Below are 21274 nucleotides of genomic sequence, written 5' to 3'. Positions count from 1 at the left end.
AATGAGTCGAAGGCATATCAAGCAGGTGGACCTGGAAATGTTTCTGCTAACCTTCAAAGATCTAAATTTAATATTTTTACTGAGTTTCTAAATGAGAAATTTACACACTACAACAAAAGTTTCACAATATATATGTATATTGCCACATTGTGGCACTGTGGCAATAAAAACGTAGAATTCATCTATGAAAAAATAACAATGAAGGATTCTTCTTGAACTGCATTTTCTTGCAGATAGTTCACATTGCATCTAAGCTCTTTACTATAGATTTTTTTTAGCACTTTATAATCTTATTTCCTTTTAATTTATTGTGATATGTTGTGTACAGAGCATGTTACGAACAGGATTTCCCTTGGAATTAATAAAGTCTATCTATCTATAAATCTATCTATTTACTTTTTGATTAACAGACCAAATGCCGCTGAGCAATCACACGACACATTATTTTAAGGAAGTGGGAACAACAGTGCAAAATCTCCGGATTCTTCCCGGAGATTTTCTATGTATTGTATGCTGAATTAATATATGAAGGACTTTCCTTCATTGCTTTGTGTAATTCTATTTATTGTTGCCAAATGTCCCCCAAATGTCATTATTGAAAAAATATTATCTGAATCAGTTGATTAATTCAATGTATACTCTCAATTGTTTTCAACGAAGGCATTGACGATATAAAATAGCTTCATTTAAACCATTTTGTTTATATAAAATGCGTATCCATTTGAGATCGATTCAAAGATTTTGTTCCAAAAGAAATCGTGACGTAACGATTTAGCCCCGCTGTGATTGGCCTTCCTGCCACACGTGGGCTGCCGCGGCTACATATATATATCGAGGCGTGAAGCAAGTTCACAGTTCTCATCGTTTAACGTTCACGACGCCATGAAAAATCTTCATTTCAAAGACTGTTTTTGGGTGAGTTTTTTAGTCGTGACTTTGTTTTCTGCAGTATTTGCATCTCAAGTTTATTATCTTTCCTTCACTTTCAACCACATTGCTCATGAGACTTCGTTCAATTTGACAATGGCTAATTTTGCGTCGACTCTTTTACCGACGTCCTCCTAAAATATCCTTCACTGGCTTGACCTGTTTTCCCCCTTGTCTGGGAAACAATTTCCCACGAAAGTAAATACAAGTGTGTCATCATGTGGGTTTCATCTTAAATGCTGAGTGTTGCAGAGCCAAATGCTCGTGTGTTTATGTCTGTCTTCGGTGTCATGATGAAATGTGTTTGTGTTGGACTGCCAGAGCTCAGACCTGGTCTGCACCGGCGGTTATGACACCATAATACACTATCTTAATGATGGGAGACGCACTTGCAAGGAGGTGGAGGACTTCATTAAAGCCAGGTAATTATGGGTCTTATAATATGATGCCATGCACATGCAAACATTGGGTGCTCAGTGAGTATGGGAGTTGCCAGGTCATACGGTAGTTGCTACCCTGAAAGTATAAAGACACAACTCTAAATTCTAAGCTATTTAATTCTTCAATTTCTGTCACTGGTGAGCTGGAGTTTTGAAGACCCGCTGTAGCCAGTCTGCACAAACTACGGCACACAACTGAAGTTTCAGGTTCCAACATTAAATGACTAAGATTACAGTTGTTGAACAATGACTGCTCATCCTTTATGATCCGATATATGAAGGTACTCCTAGAAAAGCCAGTGTTCATTATTATTATAAATATAACTAGAAAAGAACTCTTCTTATTCACACCCATGCAGTCATTTGTAGACAATATTCTTTCCCATTTATTTAGATGTATAATTTGATCACTTTTTTTGAAAATGTTTACAGTGAGCGCAGTGGACACCACGTGGCAGTAGCGTTGGAAAACAAAACAAAACACACACACAATAGATGCAAAACGTATTGTTCATGAATTCTTCATCCAAAATCCAACCATCTGTTCCATGTCCCAATATCAACTTTCCTTCTGAGTTTAACGGAAATCTGTTCTCCCATTTTGTGGGAGGTGAATTTGATCACTGTCATGCAGGCAAACACCCCATCTGGAAGGAGGTAACACATGGAACACTTCATTGTGATCCAACATCATTACAGCCATTGCAGTTAGAATGAGGTGGAAGGCACTAGCACACAACAAAAAACCCTGGAATCAAACAGAACAGGATAGAAAATCTATTAAGATTTTGAGAATGAATCCGGTTTACTCGCAATATGTGCAATGTTGTCTCTCCAACTTCATATGACACAGAATCCTGACATATTTTGGCATATGATGGCATTATTATTGATAACAGCATTGTTAATAATAACATACAACAAGTGTTCTTTTTTTTTTTTTTTTTTTTACAAAACAACTTCCCTTCCAAGACAAACTTAAGTTGTTACTCCTTCTAGGTCACTCATCCTCAGCAAAACTCAATAAACGCTCGGGTTTGAAGAGGTTAAAGACTGAAACTGGTGTTACTCTACTGGGTTGTGTAGCAATGGTATTTGTAAGAACCTCCTATTTAGTCATTTAAATGAGGAAGTATTTGTGACTTTTTTAAGTGTCAAATGTTTTACAAACCAGTGCATGGCGGCGATATGTAAAGGGCTGAGAAAGAAATAACAAAGAAGTAATTTTGTTGTGACTTACATCGGCTGAAAAGTTGTGGTCACCAATCAAACACTCAAAACAGGTTTGAAGACAGAAAAGACTCCTCCTTGGGTTATCACTTGCTACTCACTCCCGATGCAGAGGAGCGGAGAAGGACAACTCTAGAAAAAAGACTTCAACCATCAGAAGGAAGTGACTGACATCAACACGTCCAGTAAATGTGAAATGAAATAAGAACATATTTGAGGAGACTGGAATAAACGCTCACTCATTAATATCAATTCCAGGGTGTACTTCAGGCCGCTGCCTGTGGACCACAAGGAAGCATATTTCTGCTCACCACATTCAAGTTGTTCATATGAATCTGCTTATTTTCCAGGCAATTGATGAAGTACATCAGTGGTCCGTCAAGTAGATTTTTTTTCTTAAAGTCCGTTCATGACTCTACATGAGGCATTGGCGATATGGACAAAAAAGGTTATCGCAGTAAATGTTGGAATTTCAGCTATAGACTCAGAGTCGACCATTGTCGTTATCAAAGGTTCCCTTTTAGCGAACGTATCGTGAGATGCAGAATTGTCATCGTGGAGATTGTGTTTGGCGGTACATCGTGTTCAATAAGTTATCGCCCATCTGTACAGCATAGTATATGAATGGCTGCTCTGATTATGATATGGACCCAGCCTGGGAGTGAGTCTCAGCGAGTCTCAGTCTGAATAAGTTCTCTCCCGTTAAACCGCTGGAGGATGTGATGTTGATCATCCCCGTGAGTTCTGAATATCTGTCTTTCAGGGCGTCCATTGAAGAGCGCTACGCCAAAGATCTTCTTGGCCTGTCCAAGAAAGTGTGTGGACACAATGAGATGAAGTAAAGACAAAGACTTTTTAAGTTCTAATGCCATTGATCATGATTTCAGCAGATTCATATGGTCAGATGAAAGCAATGTATATCATTGTAATATCTGTTATTTTTGAAGAAATGACTTTGTTGAGTAAGAAAACAGTCTTCAGTTTTATCAACCAGGAACAAGATTTTTATTTTCCAATCTGAAGCAAATTTTATTGTTTGATGTCACCTGCTTGCTATTCACACACTTCAAAACAAAGTTGGAAACAGGAATATCTTCTTGCAAAACTCTTCAAGTATGATCTTTGAGGATCTAAACTGCTCTGTTGTCTTGTGTTTTTTAAGCACGCTGAAGAGATCCCTGGACATGTTTAAATTACGTAAGTTCTTTCGTCATTTCACTAGCTTCTCATCAAGATGCGGAATATCCCCGCGACGAAGGCAGTCACTCTGAATTTTTGGGTGAGGCCTGGTGATAGAATCAGGGGGAAAAAATAATAATAATAATAAATGAAGTGACAAGCTAAAACATCCCAGCGTTGCAAACATGCAAACTTTTATTTTTAAACAGGTTATCATTTCAGCAGAATGACATTGACTTTTTGTGTCTGCAGAGATGGAACAAGCGAGTCTGTCACATATCCACTTGGCTCAGAGCATGCGGGAGGAGGCGAGGAAGCTGGAGGAATTTAGAGAAAAACAAAAGGAAGCGAGAAAAAAGGTTTAGTACCCTTTCTAGAGTGGCGCAACATGAGCACTGAAGGACTTGAACTTTGGATTTCAGATTGAGCAGCAGATGGACGCTCTGCACAAACTCAGGTCATCGCACTTCAAGAAGACATTGGATGTAAGTAGACTTGTGAAGTTGAGTATCTGAACCTGTTGTGGAATTAATAGAGCATAATAAATATTATTCTATTTTCCTGTGGTGAATTTCTGCAGTGACAATTGTGTTGCTGTTCTTCCTCTTCAGTGTGAGGGAAGTTCTGTGGGTCAGTCAGTGAAGTTCACAACGGCCCTTTAATTTCAAAAAAAGGAGAAGTGACCAACGTTTCCCTAAAATTCAAAATATACAAATGAACCACGGTGTCCGTTTTCCAACAGTCTTCATGGTATTGCACTAGCTACTGGGAAATTTGTGTAGTCAGCGTTCTGTAATCTAACTAAGATATTAAACATTCATGGCCCGGCCGAATGATGTCTTCCTTGTGAAGATAAGCTGTCATCTCCTTCGATAACTTCAACTTCTCTTTTAGTCTTCCTCTATTTCTGTCCAATAAATTCTCACAGGCTCAGATGTGAAGATTGAACTGCTGTGGAAATGTACATTTGCGAGCCAATAAAGGCTCCAGTTTGTGTTTTTTGTTTGTGACAAAAATAGTACTTTTAAAAAGTTGTCTAAAAAGATGTGATGTGGAAATATGAACGCAGTTCATGGGAATGTGTTTTACATATTTTTTTGTCAAACTCCACAGTCCAAAAAGACCTACGAGCAGAAGTGCCGGGACAAAGAAGAGGCGGATCAGAGTGTGAACAGATACAAAAACACTAACAACACAAAGCACATGGAGAAGGTGACTATGAGGGCGAGAGCAGAGGCTGGTCGTGTGTGAACCACTCGTGAGGTACATTTACGTGTGTCTTCTTCAAACCTGCAGCTCTCTGCTAAAGCACAACTGGCCAAACAGAACGCAGATGAAGCAGGTAGAAGTGAAGTATTTTAGTGTTTTCATTTATTCGCCTGTTTCATGACATTCATTGGGAAACCAGAAGGTGCCTAGAGCCGTGAATACACACCCACCCACACACTCGTGTTATGTTTTCATGTTTTGTGGGGACTTGTGACACTTTACTCTCATGCTTTGTCCAGTCTCTCACCATCAACCTAACCATCTAAAACACATGGCTCACCTTAACCAGGGCCTAGACCAGCGGCTTCTTAACCATTCTGACCTCTGGGCCCGCCTTTCCCAGAACAAATGGGCCCAGTGCCTATTCAAGTAGTAGAACTGATACATGACTCTTGATTGCATTTGTGATCAATAACCATATTTAATCTACTGACACGCAAACAAAGCAAAACGTTGTGAAATTACATGAAACCATGTGATCATCACAAAGATATTTATTTGTCATCGAAAAGTCTAACCAGCAGCAGAACCAGGTGCAAGTCATGTTCATCAAATTTACTGAAGAAAAAAAATACACTTGATGCAAACTGTTGAGAAAATAGGAAAAACTGAATACAATTCTGAATAGAATAAATAAAACTAAATAAAATAAAACAATGTCTAAATATCATAAAATAAAAATAATATATTTTAATTTAAATTCCAGAGAAGATATAAGTGAAGTGTAAATAAAAGTATCGTCATTTCCAAACTGCTTCAACATCAAACATCACTTCATCATTTTTTCTTTTCAGGAACTCCTCCATAGTTGGTAACTACCACAGATTTGCAGCTGTCAAGTCAATTCAGTGACTCACTACTGCCACCATATGTGGCTAATGTATTAAAACCGAGCGTCTCGCGGCCCAGAGGTGCAAAACAAAAAAACTTTTAGTGGCCCTATGATAGGGCCCCCGCCCTATGATTAAGAATCACTGGCCTACTGTCCCCACAAGGAGCTGTGTTTCCAAGAATTGGTCCCCACAAGAATAGCAATACAAGTTTGCGCACGCACATTTGCAGCTCCATCTTTATGGGGATCACTCATTGACATTATAACAAATATACAAATAACTGACGTACATTTATTCAGATTACCCTGGTACTGTTGTAATATATAAGGAACAAAGTCATCTTGTGATGTAGAAAGTCAAATATGAGCACAGAAACTACAGATGGTCGGATGGCTATGGCTATTATTTAGAGTGATTGTTCAAATATTCTTTATAGATATTTGCCATAGCATTCACTTCCGCCGGCGATGTGTTTTGTTGATTCTTTCCTGTTTGTCGGGATGATTTCTTCATGAAGACCGGATATACCAGCAGAACGTGGTGTCTCTAGCCACCCTCAGGAGTGAGTGGATGAAGGAGCATGTCAGCGCCTGTGTGGTGAGATCTGTACAGGGATAATGGGCCAGCTCAACTAGTGCGTTACTAGTGATTCTTTACTCAGCTCTCTTGTGCTCCTGATAGGTGTTTGAAAAACAGGCGGTTGAGCGAATCCATTTCCTGAGGAACACAGTGTGGACTCATGTCAACCTGCTCTCACAGCAGTGTGTGACCAGTGATGAGGTAATGACTAGGACAGTCTCTCAAGTGTGGCTTTGGATCGTGTAGCTCAGTTCGTGCCGATGTGGCAGGTGCAGCCCTACTTCTATTGACAGTGTGTTCATGTTTATGTGCAGCTGAATGAGGAGGTGAGAAAGTCTCTGTCGCAGTGTGACATCCAGGAAGACATTGAACACTTTGTTACTCTCAGACAAACCGGCGACAAACCTCCAGGTAACATGTCGCAGCAGACACTGATCCATTCATCCTGATGCGTGAGCTTTGAGCAAGTCATTTTTCTCATCAGCTGCAGTTACGTATGAGAACTTCTACATGGATCAGAGGTCACTTGTTGCCACCCAATGTCCTCAGCTTGCATCTCCAGCTGTCAGGTGAGACGTGACCATTTGTGTTGGTGCTGGATGGTGTAAACAACATTGTGGGGAAATGTAATGCACATAAATAAGTAGCTTTCAGCTACTTATGTCATGTCTGGCTTGGTTTAGCTAGACATCACAGCTTCAGTACGCCACGTCTGAGTGTTGTGCAATGTGTTCCCCCATGTCTTCAGAATCAATGAAGCCACCCTAATGGCTGCTGAAGTTCAGATCAACTTAGGGCAATACTACTTTTACTGTACATCAGGGATAGGCGATATGGACATCGAAACTTATTGCGATAAATCAGCGATAACGATAATTCTCACGATAAATACATTTTCATTCTATTCCATGTGTTGGACACTGCAGTCTCTCTTGAAACTGTTTTATGATAAAACTTATTACTGGAGTTTGTCTCCAACATCATTATTTGTTTATGTTTCAATATAATAGACAACCAAGTGCAGAGATGAGAAACTCAGTGTTTCACGTCTCTGGTAGAAGCTGCTGGTGTCTGACAGGCTGCTCTGCCAGCTTTATTTAGGGGTTAAATTGAGCCGTCTGTCTGCTGTATCTCATGTCTCTGAACAGTTGACTTGAACTATGGATCAGTCTGGACACATTTCCTAGATGCTACTGAAGAAATATTAGAAATCATGTGAATAAATGATCATTTAGTCGTATTCTATTCTCCAAATCATTATTTAAACTGTCAGTCCTTTGTCTTGTGTGATGAAAAACCTTTTCACAATTCTCTCTCCTAAAATGGTTGTTTTCCATTGCCTTATTGAAGATTTCACTAATACTTTGACCGCTTTAGAATTTGTTGATGGGCCCTAACTGATGCCGGGTCGTAGCATTAGTGCTGCCTGTGAGAGTGTGTCCACGATCAGTGAACCCTAATGGGGACGCGGAAGAGGACGCCGTCACCAATACTGGAGCAGAGCTCCGTCCAATATCCAACTATTTTCACCACGGTGTTTCACTGAGGCGCCAGCGCAGCGGGAGACCTGCATGTGTTGAGGACCTATGAGGACCACTCCATCTAATAAAATAAAGTATCCAGAGACTCAGAGTCGACCAGTGTCATTATCAAAGGTTCCCTGGATTAAAAATGAGTTTAAAACTACGATGGTGAACCATCGGTTATCGGTGGTTATCCCTACTGTACATTATAGATGAATAAATCACGGGTAATTGTTCTAAATAGAACAAGTCACAACTGAGCTTGTGGTTTGTTGACAGAATTGCAGTCAAACTTCTCAAGCTGTGAAACTATCAAAAATGTTTGTCCTTGATGAAGAATGTTGTTGGTCATGTCACGCCTGACCAATCCGTTTGAATCAACGGAACTGAACAACATCAAAACCCCAGCCGCATTTCCTCTTTCACTGACATGGAAAGCAAGAAGAATCAAGCCCAGTCATGTGGCAACCATGGTAAACATGGCAAAGCATAGTTTGAAATGATGAAGTCAGACAAGGAATTATCCTGGTTTTGCAACTCCATCGGAAGATAAAAAAGCACTAAGTTGCGTACAGTGGTTTTTGTTCCTTCTCTGGAGTCAGTCATGTGACACGGTGAAGCGATGTCGGAGCAGAAGTTTAAACTTTCTTTGGGGACTCTGCAGGAGAGGACCCCTCCCAGTGCCCAGCAGCAACACCAAAGGTTGGTCCAGCTCTCACTTCTGCCCAGTTGCCGCTTCAACAAACTTTTGATCCTTCTTTTCTTGTCGTCTGTAGAAGATGTGATCTACTCCACAGTGCAGGAACCAGGCTACAGTATGATCCAGTTCTAACGCTCAGCTTCTGTTTACTGAGGTCCTGACCCCCAGCCAGGCTCAGTTCAAGCTCATCCGAGTCCAAACACTCTTCATGGTAGATTACAGCTGCAATGTATGGCTGCCTTGTAGTTGAACATGATAAAGGTGAGACTCTTGTGCCGAAATGAAAGGAAGCCATTCATTCTGTTATTTAAAGAATCTCATGCTGGAGTTTCCTTGGCATTCACAAACCTTATAGAAGTTTTAACCACATAGCTGCCAGGATCATGTCAACGTTTTAAGTTTTGCTCTGTACAACTTGTATGTTACGTTTTATTGTCACCCACTTTAAAATAGTCCATCCTCATTGAGTCACTAAGGACAACATGTGCATCATGCTGCCAAAACGTCCACTTGTTTCAATAATAATACCACGTCCGAACCAATCTGATAACTTGCCAAGATTAAATCTACTAAATGTGCAATGCAAATATGACTTGGCATCATATTTTTCCATAAACAGTTGTGTGCATTTTGTCCTGAGTGCAGAGCGCGGTCAATTCACTCGACCAACACTGGATTAAGTCATTAAAAATGTAAAGTTTTATTGTCATTTGTTCATTGTTTTTTCTTTTAACTTTTGCTCATGAATGTAAACATGGGGGAAGATATTACAGCTGTCTGACTTAGTGTGCTCTCTGAGAGGAACCAGAGAGACAGGAAGCACTTTGATGTGGCTGAGAAACATTCAGGCAAAGTCAAGGCTGACTTGTAGTTGGTCACACGCCATGTTCCGACTTGATCAGCTCCAGGATGGTTTGAATCGTTTTCTCATCTAAAAATAGAACCACATCATGAGTACGGTTACGAGTGCAGGTCATGGACCGGCTGGTCGCACCTTCGACATTCATGCGAGGATTCTCCAGCTTCTTCTCCAGCAGGGAGTCGATCAGCTTCCTCAGGTGTTTGAAGATCACTCCGATCCTCACCGGAGCCTGGAAAATAAATACGTGTTTACTTAGTCTGCCGAGTACAACTGCCTGGGACTGAATATGATTCCATGATTTATTGTATCAATTCCAGCATGTGGCAACCAGCAGAAAGTCACTTAAAGAAGAGATATGGAGCCTGAATTGAACATGAGCTCATTGCACAACACAAAGTGAAAGTACTGCACTTGAGAAATGAGAAGCAATGAGAAAAGGAGAAGCTGTCGTAACTTTGCAGTCACTCTCAGGAAATTCTCCAGCAAGTGTCACATATTATAAGGTACGTTAGCCAATGAGAACAAGTCACACAGCCAGTTGAGAATTGAAAGTTCTTTGATACACCTCTGACGACTTGACGGAATGCACAAAAATATTCTTGTTGAATCTTATTTAACAGCCACAAAGCTGCTTTTGGCTGTCAGACCACATCCTTTACATGTCTCAAAACCTTTTCACAACGATACACAACATTTCTACCATCAAAAGATTTGTTCAGTCTCTTCGCATTACTATATTACATCCTGCAAGAAGTTTGTGTCAGCAGCCAGCCAGCCGGACTGTGTCAGTCACTGGCTTCCGGAACAAAATATGCAGTATGAAATGATCACATATTGTCTACAAATATGTTTGTAGACAGTTGATTCTGTTGAATTGTAATGCTAAATAAGACTGTACTCCATAGGTTCTAACTAAGACCTTTGGGCACGCGGGCGAAAACAGCGCATTTTAAGGGCTTTAATGTTCAGATCATTGCACAGTTTGTTTCATGAGTAACTCTCAATGCTGGAGTCCGTTTTCAAAACTACTTTTTTGTTGTTTGTGTTTTTAAGCCGGTGCACCACTGACCTGTCCACAGCGCAGACAGCACCACTGAAACTGTGCCTTATAGACCACTGCAGTTCATGTAGGAGCAAGATCTATTTTCCTTCTGAAATTGAGTGGGTGTGGCTAATATTTCGGTTCACTCTATAGTCTGGAAATTACGGTAAATAAAATTCCAGTGACTGGAATGAACAGCCAGTATTTCTTCTTTAGAGTTATGTATTGGTTGCTGGTGACACTTCCAGCTTCATGCATTGCATTTCCTAACAAGTGACCTGGAAGTGCATCCATCCGTCCAGAGTGATGAGCCTCTCTCTGTGTTGGATATCGATGTCACCTCCAAACAGCATCATAGGAAAGGGTGAGATGAGGGTGGTGTCCCTCAGGTAGATCTTTGTGTACTTCACCTGCGGAAAACAGGCAGAGTAAGTGGCGTCTGGGAAGACGAGCACTCGTGGTTGTATTTACTTTCTCCTGGTAGAGCAGCCAGCCATGCGTCTGCAGGTTGCGGTTCACAGAGGATGGATGGACTTGTGCTTTGCCTTGTGGCGTCTCCACGGTGCAGACCAGTTTCTCCAGTACGTCCACGGAGTTGGCGCACAAGACCCGCGCCACGCTGTCGTACAGTCCAGCAGTCAGCGCGGCGTTCAGGACGGCGGTGAGCGGCTTGGACAAAGCGCCCGTTTGCGTCTTCCAGTTGGAGCGTGAGGAGAAGAAACCCACCTGCTCCATCATCTTCATCAAGTCGTGCTTGACGTCCTGCGGGTGCAGACATGAGCAGGGACAGACCAGGGACGACTGGAAGAAACAAGTCATCTCGTACCTCTATTGTCATGAGAGCAGTGCGACTCAGGAAATGTTTTCGACAGTAGGACAGCTCAGCTTTTTGTCCCTCCTTCTTCGAGTTCCTCCACCTGCACAACAAAATGCTGAAAACCAGCCTGATACTATAGCACAACACCTCATTATCGTGAATGCAACTGGCAGCATTCGTTGCAAAGAGTTTTCAACTCGCCATCCTAGCCAAACCGTAGACACAATTTGGCTCAGTTAGAGATGAAAGCCTCAGGATTCTCACAGTGTACCTGTTTGTACACTGTTTGTATCTGTTATGGTTTTGGAGATACGGCTGTTTGTTCGGGGAGTAAGTCACTCCGCCATCTGAAGCACAATGACATAGCAGGTTTTGGGTGCGCTTTGTGTGAGGGTGCTTTCACACTGCGGGTTCTGCCTCGAGACAAAGCTTTCAGCTCAGAAGTCTGAGATGTGAACCGCAGATTTTATCCCGGCTGGAGACCTGCACTTTGTCTCGGGAAACTCTCCACGGGGAGTGAGCTTCTCGCCTCAGGCGACTCGGCGCTAGATGGTACGTAATGGTACTACGTGTACAGCACGAATCCACACAAGCATGATAGATGCCGGGCAGTAAAGGGTCTGATCGCTGTCTGGGTGGACAACATGGTTCAAAAACAACTTCTCAAACTCCCAGAACACTGAGGTGTGCAGCTGACAGCAGGCGGTGCATCGGGCCACCCGAGACAGAAGGCCCCTGAGAGGGAGTGGGAGAGGGGGAGGGTGAGGGAGAGGGAGAGGGAGAGGGAGGGGGAGCCTTGAGGTGGCGATGGAGCTGCAGAGTAGGGCAAAGGTCAGGGCCCGCTCAGACTGCAGCCACAGACACCGGGCCATATCTTGGCTGTCTTTTGAGCTAGACACCCTTTGAAGCTTAAATCGTAGCTGCAGACCTCCACTTATAGCATATGCATGGTGGTGGCGCACGGTGCATTCACAGGCTGTTTATTCATAAACAACAGCGTCTAGTTATTTTTTACTATCACATGGTAGATTAGCATCTCAATAACGTCTTTGACTAAAAGCCATACCCCACATAGGCATTGTAAATGGTCAGGTGGTCAGAGTTAGACACAGCAAGCGCAGCTTTTGCCAGGTTAGCTTCTTCTCTTCGGTTCATTGGTGTAGAGAAAGGGGACTTCTCAGTGATGGCAGCGGCGATTGTTGCCTAAAAGAAAAACAACAATGTAAACCAAAAAAATCAATCCAGTGGAGTGATGGAAAGCGCGAGACGTACGATTGGTTCCAGGCAGCCGAGGATCGCTCCGTAGATGAGCATCTTGCCTATCTTCACGTTGACGGGCAAACAGGCCAGGTGGTGGCCCAGCGGCGTCAGGGCATGATGGCTGGGCTGACAGGCACCAATTTTTCTCAGCAGGTTGACGGCATTGCTCACAGACTGAGGTTGAGGAGCATCTAGGGCGCGACTCAGGAAGTCTTCAGGAGATCCGTACTGACATTTCTGCCACGGAACAAGAACACCATAGAATGCATTTTCCAAAACCCAAAGAAGGATCGACAACATTTTTCAGTACAGGTATGTGCGTTCGAGAAGCAATTCTGAACAAAGTTACTTTGTGCATCGTGTGTGCATTATATTGACCATAATATGAAGACATAGCTCCTCCAGCGGGACACGAAGAATTTCTGGAATAGAGTAGTCCATGAAGGCATCAAACCTGAGGACAGAATGTTACCCAAGTATGAAACATGAAGCTAATGTAAAGATGGGTCTCACACAGTAGAACTACCGTCACCAAACAAACAAACAAACAAACAGCTTTCACTCAAAAGTGAGGAGCGATGGATGATCCAAACCTAAATTTCGGGTAGAGTCTGAAGCAGAAACCATTGCGGACCCGTCCTGCTCTACCCTGCCTCTGGAGGGCGCTGGCCTTGGACACAAAGGTTTCCACCAGGGAGCTCATTTGGCTGCTTTCGTGGTACCTGAGCACAGCAGGCGGGAATCAAGCATCACCATCAATGATTCAGTCACTCAGAAAGTGGAGCGTGATTATTACTTGTTTTCCTTGGTCTTCCCTGTGTCGATGACAAACACAACGTCAGGAATGGTCACTCCAGTTTCAGCAATGTTAGTCGACAAAACAATCTGAAACAAAAGACGCAGACTCGAATTTTCAACGGCAAAAGATTCCAGTCTTGTCATAGGCTCTGGAAACAAAAACAATTTTCAATGTACTTTCCCCATTTCAATGTGTGTATTTGAGGCCTATTAATACTTCCAAGAGTGCAGTACCTTCCTAACCCCAGTGGGGGGAACGTTTTAATACTTGGAAATTCTGGGAAATGTTTGAAAGCCCCTGGCTCCAGCCTGGAGAACAGGGCGGAGCTTAACGTTGAGCTCGAGGGTCCTGCCCACTTCAGCCACTCACCGTTGAGTTCAGCCCGTCTTAACACATGCCCATCAACCATTGCGCTTGCATCTCAAAAAGGCTACAAAACTTCAGCCAAGTGTTCCACAACACTGGAAGTAAGAGAGACTTCTTTAAAGCGGACCTCTGAATATGCTCTTAACATATTACCTTATCATATTATATGATATCGTTGTGATGCAACAGTTCGTTACCCTATGTTAAATCTGTAATTTCATTCGTCTCTTTATCAATATTTTCAAGTGTAATATTAACCGAGCATAATATTAATGAGTTAGCCTGGCAAAAATGTTAACACGTTACATTGATATTGCACATGGTTTTGTCATTTTAGATTTCTAGTGTAATAACATTCGGATGAAATACGTCATGATGATGTCGAAACAAGATATATATTTGTCAGAATAAATGATGTCTTCATGTTTAAAAGATGTAGCCTTTTTAAAAGTCCGGTATGTATTGAACATTGTAACAAAAATCAACATTTTTTTTCAGTGTGACGATTCTGTCTGCTTATTTTGTTGTCTATATGGAGACACATAACAATTTGGAGATTGGGTGCGATCCCAAAGAAACAAGAAACAAGCAGCCCAGGACTTTTTCTTTGCCCATTCTGCACCTATAAAGAGGCTCATTATACGGTTGACAGTCATATTAAGGGCCAGTCTACCGTGAACTACAAAGGTACTGTACATATTTGTGGATTTGCCCATTTTTGCACATTAGAATTTAACTCTAACTTGCTAACTTTACTGCTCTCTCTTTCAGAGTTCACAATCTCGAAGTCTTTGCTTCATTTGATATGAATGAATGAGAGGCTCACAATAAAAACAAATTGCATTTGTGTGTTGTCTTGATTATTACTGTATTGAAACTTTGTTTCAAGTGTTCTCCAGTATTGTGTGCGAGCTGAGTACACAGTTTAAATCTATGTATTAAACACATCTGTACAGCGAAACCACATACTCTGTCATTTGAGTGACACAAAAGTCTGATTTCAGAGTAAGACTGAAGTATCTGTTTTGTCCACTTGTAATTTTCATGTAAATTGAGAATAACGTGCAGTTGTAAAAATGTACCACAGGATGGTGCCATAAAGACAGTCTGCGTTACGTTCTACTTAGTTGCTTAATTTTTATTTAAGGGGGGGCAGTAGGGGGCAGAACGCTTGAACTCAACGTTGAGCTCCGCCCCCTTCTCCAGGCTGCAGCGAGGGTTGTCACTGCCTGATGTGGTCCGCCTGCCTGATGCGGTCCACCGGAAGTTCCGGGACTGGAACCGGATGTTAGAAACACGCATGCATAAGGTCTACGAATTGTGTATATTGGTTATATCGCGTAAATTTGTGCGTTTTTTGAATAGTTGTCAAAATAGTTAACAGTAAAATCTGGAAATTATACGTTTTTGCGATACGTTGGTCTGTCTGCCTGATGCGGTCCGCCGGAAATGATGGTGCTGAAGCAGGAAGTTACCGACGAACCGGTTTACGGTAAGCAAGCGTTACTTTGGTTTATTTCTTTGTCACAGCCAAACTGCACATAGCTAACCCTAACCCTAACCCTTAATCTAGATTGTAGAAGTAAAAATTGTAAAACGTTTTTAAAAAACTTCATCGCCTGTGCGCGATATAACCATGGACGCATGCGCTTTACCGGTAAATGTCAGTTGGTAAAACTTCCAGTTCCAGTCCCGGAATTTCCGGCAGACCGCATCAGGCAGGCGGACCACATCAGGCAGTGTTAAGGGTATCTTGAAACGTTTCATACTTCCAAGAGTGCAGTACCTTCCTAACTCCAGCAGGGGGCACGGTGAACGCTTCAGCCTGATCCTTGGATGAAAGAGTTGAGTGGAGAGCAACAATCTTGTACCTGTAAGTAAAAAAAAAAAAAAAGAACTCATTAATAGGACTGTACTCCAGGTCAACTCACGACACCTTCACACCACCTGCTTGTGTCTCTGAACCGTTTGTCTGAGGTCAAAAGGTCATAGAGCTGCTGGATGTGAGCCAAACCAGGCAGAAAGACGAGAACAGCACCATTCAAGGCAGAAAACTGTGGAGCTTTATCTGCAATAAAAAAAAGGTTGGAGCACATGTTGGGACGTCGGTGTGCACCTTAAACAAACTGGCAAACTTCTGTTGTTACCTAAATAGTCGACGAGATCAAGCAGCAGCTCCATATTGATCTTATTGGGGTTCATGTACTGAAGAACATGACGGGTCCTGCTGCTGAAGTGGTCCAGGTCAGGACCAAGATCCCAGCCAGCAGAAGAGTCTCGTATGATCACATCCTGGAATTCAACTTGTTAACTGGCCATCACGGACGTGTTGTGGTTCAAGTGAAAAGGCTGTTTGAAGCAGAGTCCAGAGTTACCTGGTGCTGCAGTGTCTTTCCACCTTTCTGGGTGACAGAAATGCTGACCTCCTCTTCTTCTTCCAAGATCTTCTGGCTGTACTCCGAATCCTTTTCCAGGACGTATCCCATCTGCTCCACAATGTCTTCCAGGTGAAACACCTGAAACACAAAACACAAGAGATGTAACGTCAAGATGAAACAGGAGTACTACGAAATGAACTCACCTCTACAGGAAACGTCCTGCCAGGGATGTTGATGACTGGACAGCAGTTGAAGTAGTTGGAGAACTTGTTGCAGTCCACTGTGGCGCTCATTAGAATCAGCCGCAGGTCTGACCGCCTCAGGACGACGTCTTTGAGGATGGTCAGCAGGAAGTCGGACTGGACGCTGCGCTCGTGTACCTGAGGAAGGACATGACTAGTCACTAATCTCACTCCCCTTCATAACGCTGTGAAAGACAGCACAAAGTCCAGATTTTGTTTCTGATTTTGTTTGTACTTTCAGCCCCAGGAGACGGTCTTTACCTCGTCCACGATGATGTGGGTCAGTGAAGTGAGGTGGCGGTCTTGCTGCAGTTTCCGCAGCAGTACTCCGGTGGTGCAGTACAGCAAGCGGGTCCACTCCCCGGACTGATTCTCCATCCTGATCTGGTAGCCGCACAGCGACGACTGGAACATGAGTTTGGATCATCAGCCCAGCGACCAAATCAGATCAGACATGAAGCGTTGCACCTTAGATCCTGGTCCGTCCTCACAGCCCAGCTCCTGGCTGACCCTGCTGGCCAGGCTCATGGCGGATATTCTCCTGGGCTGGGTCACCACTATGTTGCACGGCTGAATTGCTGTCAATAGCTCCTCCAGAAGGAACTGAGGAATCTGGGTGCTCTTTCCACTTCCTGTCTCTCCCGCCACCACCACCACCCGGTGCTGCCGCAGAGCCTCTAGTATACGGTGGCGATGGTGAAAGACTGGAAGCTGCTCCCGCTCTGCCTAGAGGGTTCACTCAACTCCATCAACATGTCAATGTCACATTTAACACGTCATGAGGGCCTACCTGCAGCTTATTGGCCAGATTTGACATCTTCGACTTCAACAGAAGATCTCTGGCTGCTTCCAGCGCTCCATCTCTCCCCATCCTTCCACCTCTCTTCTCACCCTTGTCCTCAGACTCTCCTCCCTCTCGGATATCAAGAGTAGCCAGGCTCTCCCAGGACTCCTCCGGCTCTTCATCCTGACAGTCATTCCCCTGTGGCTCAGAACTGCTTCCCTGACTTTGCTGTTGTTTGAGTCTGGTAAGGAGTTTGGAGATGAATTGGTCTCTGGGTTTGTTTGCCGCAGTGCGAGTCTCTTCTTGCTTCTGCTGCTCACTGTCTCGCCACTCGAGCCAGACGTCCCTGTAGGTCGGTGGGAGCAGCTGGTGCACGGACTGACAGGAGACATAATCATTAGCAGTGGACTCACTAGATATTCCACATGGGAAACTGGCATCTACAGCATCTACTGCGTTTGAGAGCTTTCAACGCCGTCCTTGATCACCTGACTTATGACATCCCATTATACTAGCCTTTAAAAATTTCATTTTTGCAAAGCAAATCACATTATAGGGCCCTTTTAAGAAAACAATAACTGCATCTAGTTATCGTTTAAGAAAACAACAACTGCATTCAGTTCTGTGAATATTTTTGTTGGTCAAACTGGCATTTTACGAGGCAAGTCAAGTATCTTTGGTTTCACTTGGGCTACAGGGAATATAACGCTACTGAGAAGGCATTTTTACAAGCAACATACCTGCCCCTTGACGAGGCTGTAAAGTGCCAGGGTTGCTCCCAGATGCTGGGCCTGCATGCTGTCCTCTGTCAGTATGGTGGGACACACCTCCAGTACATCATCTGGCTTCTGAATTCTCACTCTGGAGGCAAAAGAAGTCTAAGTTCATGAGCTGGTTCAACAGGCTTTTTCCAGTCTGAAGAACAACTCCAAACTAGAAAAGCAAACAAGAGTGCGCAAACGTCTGCCAAAAAAAAAAATCCATAAAAAATGGATCAGTCATCCAGATCCTCGTCCCATTTCACATTTCCCTCAAAATGTCATCCATGGAGCGTGGAGAAAATATGTATATCTTATGTACTGGAAGTCTGAATTGATCGCTTAAAATGATCCTTATCATAATTTGTTCATTGTCCAATTTCACACATTTCATTTTCCATAACTTTTCAAGCTCTTTTGGATACAGACAGACCAATGCCATCCTTGGCCGAGATCATTTATGGACCAAATACTTGAAGAAAAACATACCTGCATTTCCAATATCTCCCGGCAGCGACCTTGTTAAAGGTAGGAGGAGGACTCTTGGGCAAGTTCTTTCTGACCCAGTCGATGAGGAACTGTTTGGGAGACTTTCCCGTCCAGCTGCGAGCCGTGTAGTCAAAGTTGCGAATGTCCTTTGGTTCATTCTTTTTCGTAACTGAGAATGAAAGAGTCACCGAACAAAGTCACGCCATCGTCATTCATCCCTCCGTTAGAAAAGAAGACCAACAATCTAAATTGTACCTTTTTCTGTTTGAGGCTGTTTCTCAGCTTGTTCGAATAAGTTGAATCCCAGATCTTCTTTATCCTCTTTGACAGGAGTTGGTTTCTTTTCCTTCTGAGGTGCGTCTACTACTTTTATGGCTGGGTTGAACACGGGGTGGGACTCCAGCTGCTTCATTTCTGCACATGTAATGCATTGACTTAAAATGTCACGCAAGACATAAATTTGAAGCTGCCACTGTAAATCATACCTTGCTGAATGACCCGTATTCGGTCCTGCGCTGTCCTTTGACCCAATTTGTCTCCTTTTGTTTTGGCTGTCGTCGCCATTTCTTTAGTGTCATATAGTTGAGCGGTCAGAATCAAATACCTGTCATTCTTGAAATGACAAATAAATAATCACAGTGATAAATATACACATACAGTTGGGCAATAATGATTTCACACTAAATAAAGAAGAAATCTTCAGTCACACTGCAATTTCCTGTTCCTGTTCCTGTATTCACCAAATATTCAGACTCACTAAAATTCAGGTCAAAAAAACTAGATTAAAAAAAAGAAATTTCAAAATATCATATGCTACATAATAACATGCTGATAATACATTACAATTTAAAACATGGTTTAATTCTGGGCCGAGCAATACTTTCACAAAGAAATAAAAAATAGTAATAATAAAACTTAGTTTTCACAATCGCCATGTATATCAACATCATACTGAGAGATGCACATGTTTGTCATAAGTGGATCAATTTTGGAATAACGTAGTAATTACGGAAATGAAACAATAATGGCTAAACTCGCCGTTTTACCCACTGGATCGAATTTTTCATCAAGTTCTGGATTGCGCTCTGACGTTTTCCCTCCTTCCTCCTCCTCCTCCTCCTCCTCCTCTTCATCATCATCACTACTCTGCTCAGCGTATCGCAAGATCCAGTCTTTCATAGTCGCTGCTTCATCCTTGGCTGACACCTGATGGTCGACGCAGAACAAGGCACTGTAGTTGAGCAGTCACACCCAGATGTGCTGGTTTGCAAACCTTAATTTTAGTCGGGGGAATGGTGGGTGTCGGCTTGTGTGCGGGAGGTTTCTGCTCTGCTGGGATTTGAAACTTGGGTCGACTCTTCTGACTCTCTTCCTGCATTTGTTGGGTGAATCCTTCAGGAAGCTCCTCTGATAAATTAAGACTTTTAAAATTGGGACATGCTGCACATGCATAAAGAGCAGTCTCACCATCATTGAGGTTCAGGCATAGCCAATCCAGAGCAGAGTGGAGATCACCACCATAAAGCACGCTGCTCTTCATCGACTCCTCAATGTGTTCTCTTTTGAACTTAAACTTCTCCAGAGCAGTGTACAAGTCCTGGGAGGAAAAACAAACAATCCTAAATAGCAGCATCTTAAGGAGAAGTTTAAATGACTTGGGCGTGAATGCTTCATTTTTACCAACAGTTTCTTGTTTGTGAGTCTTCCTGAGACAGTGCCTTTGTCCCCATTTTCCTGCCTGAAATCATTGATGAGCTTGATTATCTTCTTTTCCAGGTCAGCCTGAATAGAAACCTGTGACAGAGGAAAACGTTTTTGGAACAAATATACTAGATTAATGATTTGATATCTATGAAATTAGACACATTTAAATTCTTATAACTACACTGAAGTGTGCTGAAGGAAATACAGGATGATGTCACGTTATAATTGCAAAGAAACTGTATGTAACCACAGTCAGAAAAAAGAATCACTGTGAATCACTCACTTTCAGGATGGATTTGTCAGAGACGCCACCAGTGTCCACTTGGGTTGTGTTGGCAAGACTGTAGGTCTTTGGAGCTGTAGAAAATGGTTTGGTTTATAGCTCACAGTTGATGCCACATTTATTTCACTCAATACTCAAACAGAATTCTTATCACTGCCATGCACACTCGGACCAGTAAATAACACAAGATTTATTTTATTTAGTACAAGTACTTTAGAAGTATACACATCAATATTAAGGATCCTTGCCGATACTTACTTCTTGTGCATTTGTACGTCGAGTTTTTTAGTTAGTTAACACAGCTGAGCGCGTCAGTGTCTTAACTATTTTATTCGGTGCTTCGGGAAAAGTATGAAGTACCTCTGGACATAACACTGACATAGCCGTGAATAAATTAAAACTAACATGAGTCGATGGATTTATCAAGAAAATGAATAGATTCTAAAGACGACCGAGTAATAACAAAAGACGTCCGACCTCACCACCTGGGTTTAGTGGCAGTGGCTAAGATGAACAGTACGATAATGGCGTGGTCAAAATACAGCGAAAGAAAACCTTTAGATTTGCTGTCTTTGGCAGGTTTGGGCTGCTTCTTCTTCGGGTCTTCTGCTGCGTTACTCCCCGCTGCAGTCCCCCCGGTGCTGCCACTCGCCACAGCCACTGACTGTTTCTTCTTCTTGCCTCCCATTATCACAACTTATTAAAAAAACACAATGATACAGGAAGACACCGGCTACTCATTCAAATCCATATGTGAAATCAGCACCAAGTGCCGAGCAGGTACTTCTTCATCTTTTTGGTGTGTGCAGT

The 21274-nt window shown here is 42.7% G+C and overlaps 2 protein-coding genes across 2 annotated transcripts; one reads left to right on the top strand and one right to left on the bottom strand.

Moving 5' to 3' along the window:
* Positions 1-869: 869 nt before the first annotated feature.
* On the top strand, positions 870-9355 carry pstpip2 (proline-serine-threonine phosphatase interacting protein 2). The gene is made up of 14 exons (XM_053861407.1): positions 870-915; positions 1249-1349; positions 3361-3435; positions 3760-3794; positions 4029-4135; positions 4199-4261; positions 4890-4988; positions 5073-5118; positions 6396-6475; positions 6560-6658; positions 6772-6868; positions 6942-7026; positions 8645-8682; positions 8757-9355. The coding sequence occupies exons 1-14, from the start codon at positions 883-885 to the stop codon at positions 8810-8812; spliced, it is 1014 nt and encodes a 337-aa protein (XP_053717382.1). The 5' UTR covers positions 870-882; the 3' UTR covers positions 8813-9355.
* On the bottom strand, positions 9126-21273 carry dhx29 (DEAH (Asp-Glu-Ala-His) box polypeptide 29). The gene is made up of 28 exons (XM_053861395.1): positions 21020-21273; positions 20465-20538; positions 20158-20271; positions 19945-20074; positions 19751-19884; positions 19528-19683; positions 18963-19089; positions 18733-18891; positions 18478-18646; positions 17971-18091; positions 17237-17608; positions 16915-17172; positions 16708-16851; positions 16408-16584; positions 16202-16342; positions 15974-16118; positions 15774-15894; positions 15613-15697; positions 13458-13546; positions 13255-13383; positions 13040-13115; positions 12674-12898; positions 12468-12604; positions 11411-11501; positions 11056-11346; positions 10863-10994; positions 9675-9771; positions 9126-9611 (listed from the first exon to the last, which is right to left on the bottom strand). The coding sequence occupies exons 1-28, from the start codon at positions 21150-21152 to the stop codon at positions 9556-9558; spliced, it is 4083 nt and encodes a 1360-aa protein (XP_053717370.1). The 5' UTR covers positions 21153-21273; the 3' UTR covers positions 9126-9555.
* Position 21274: the final 1 nt, after the last annotated feature.

The sequence above is a fragment of the Synchiropus splendidus genome, chromosome 1 (assembly GCF_027744825.2).
Source record: "Synchiropus splendidus isolate RoL2022-P1 chromosome 1, RoL_Sspl_1.0, whole genome shotgun sequence".
In the NCBI taxonomy this organism is placed as follows: Eukaryota; Metazoa; Chordata; class Actinopteri; order Syngnathiformes; family Callionymidae; genus Synchiropus; species Synchiropus splendidus.
This window is presented reverse-complemented; position numbering and strand designations above follow the sequence as displayed.

Bases quoted from the DNA above. Each gene is read 5' to 3' on its own strand.
- pstpip2 (XM_053861407.1), top strand. From the start codon at position 883: ATGAAAAATCTTCATTTCAAAGACTGTTTTTGG. The intron at 916-1,248 runs GTGAGTTTTTTA...TTGGACTGCCAG, and splicing joins ATTTCAAAGACTGTTTTTGG to AGCTCAGACCTGGTCTGCAC. The intron at 4,989-5,072 runs GTGACTATGAGG...TCAAACCTGCAG, and splicing joins ACACAAAGCACATGGAGAAG to CTCTCTGCTAAAGCACAACT.
- dhx29 (XM_053861395.1), bottom strand. From the start codon at position 21,152: ATGGGAGGCAAGAAGAAGAAACAGTCAGTGGCTGTGGCGAGTGGCAGC. The intron at 16,119-16,201 runs GTAACTCTGGAC...GTTGAATTCCAG, and splicing joins GAAAGACACTGCAGCACCAG to GATGTGATCATACGAGACTC. The intron at 10,995-11,055 runs GTAAATACAACC...TGTTTTCCGCAG, and splicing joins GGCTGCTCTACCAGGAGAAA to GTGAAGTACACAAAGATCTA.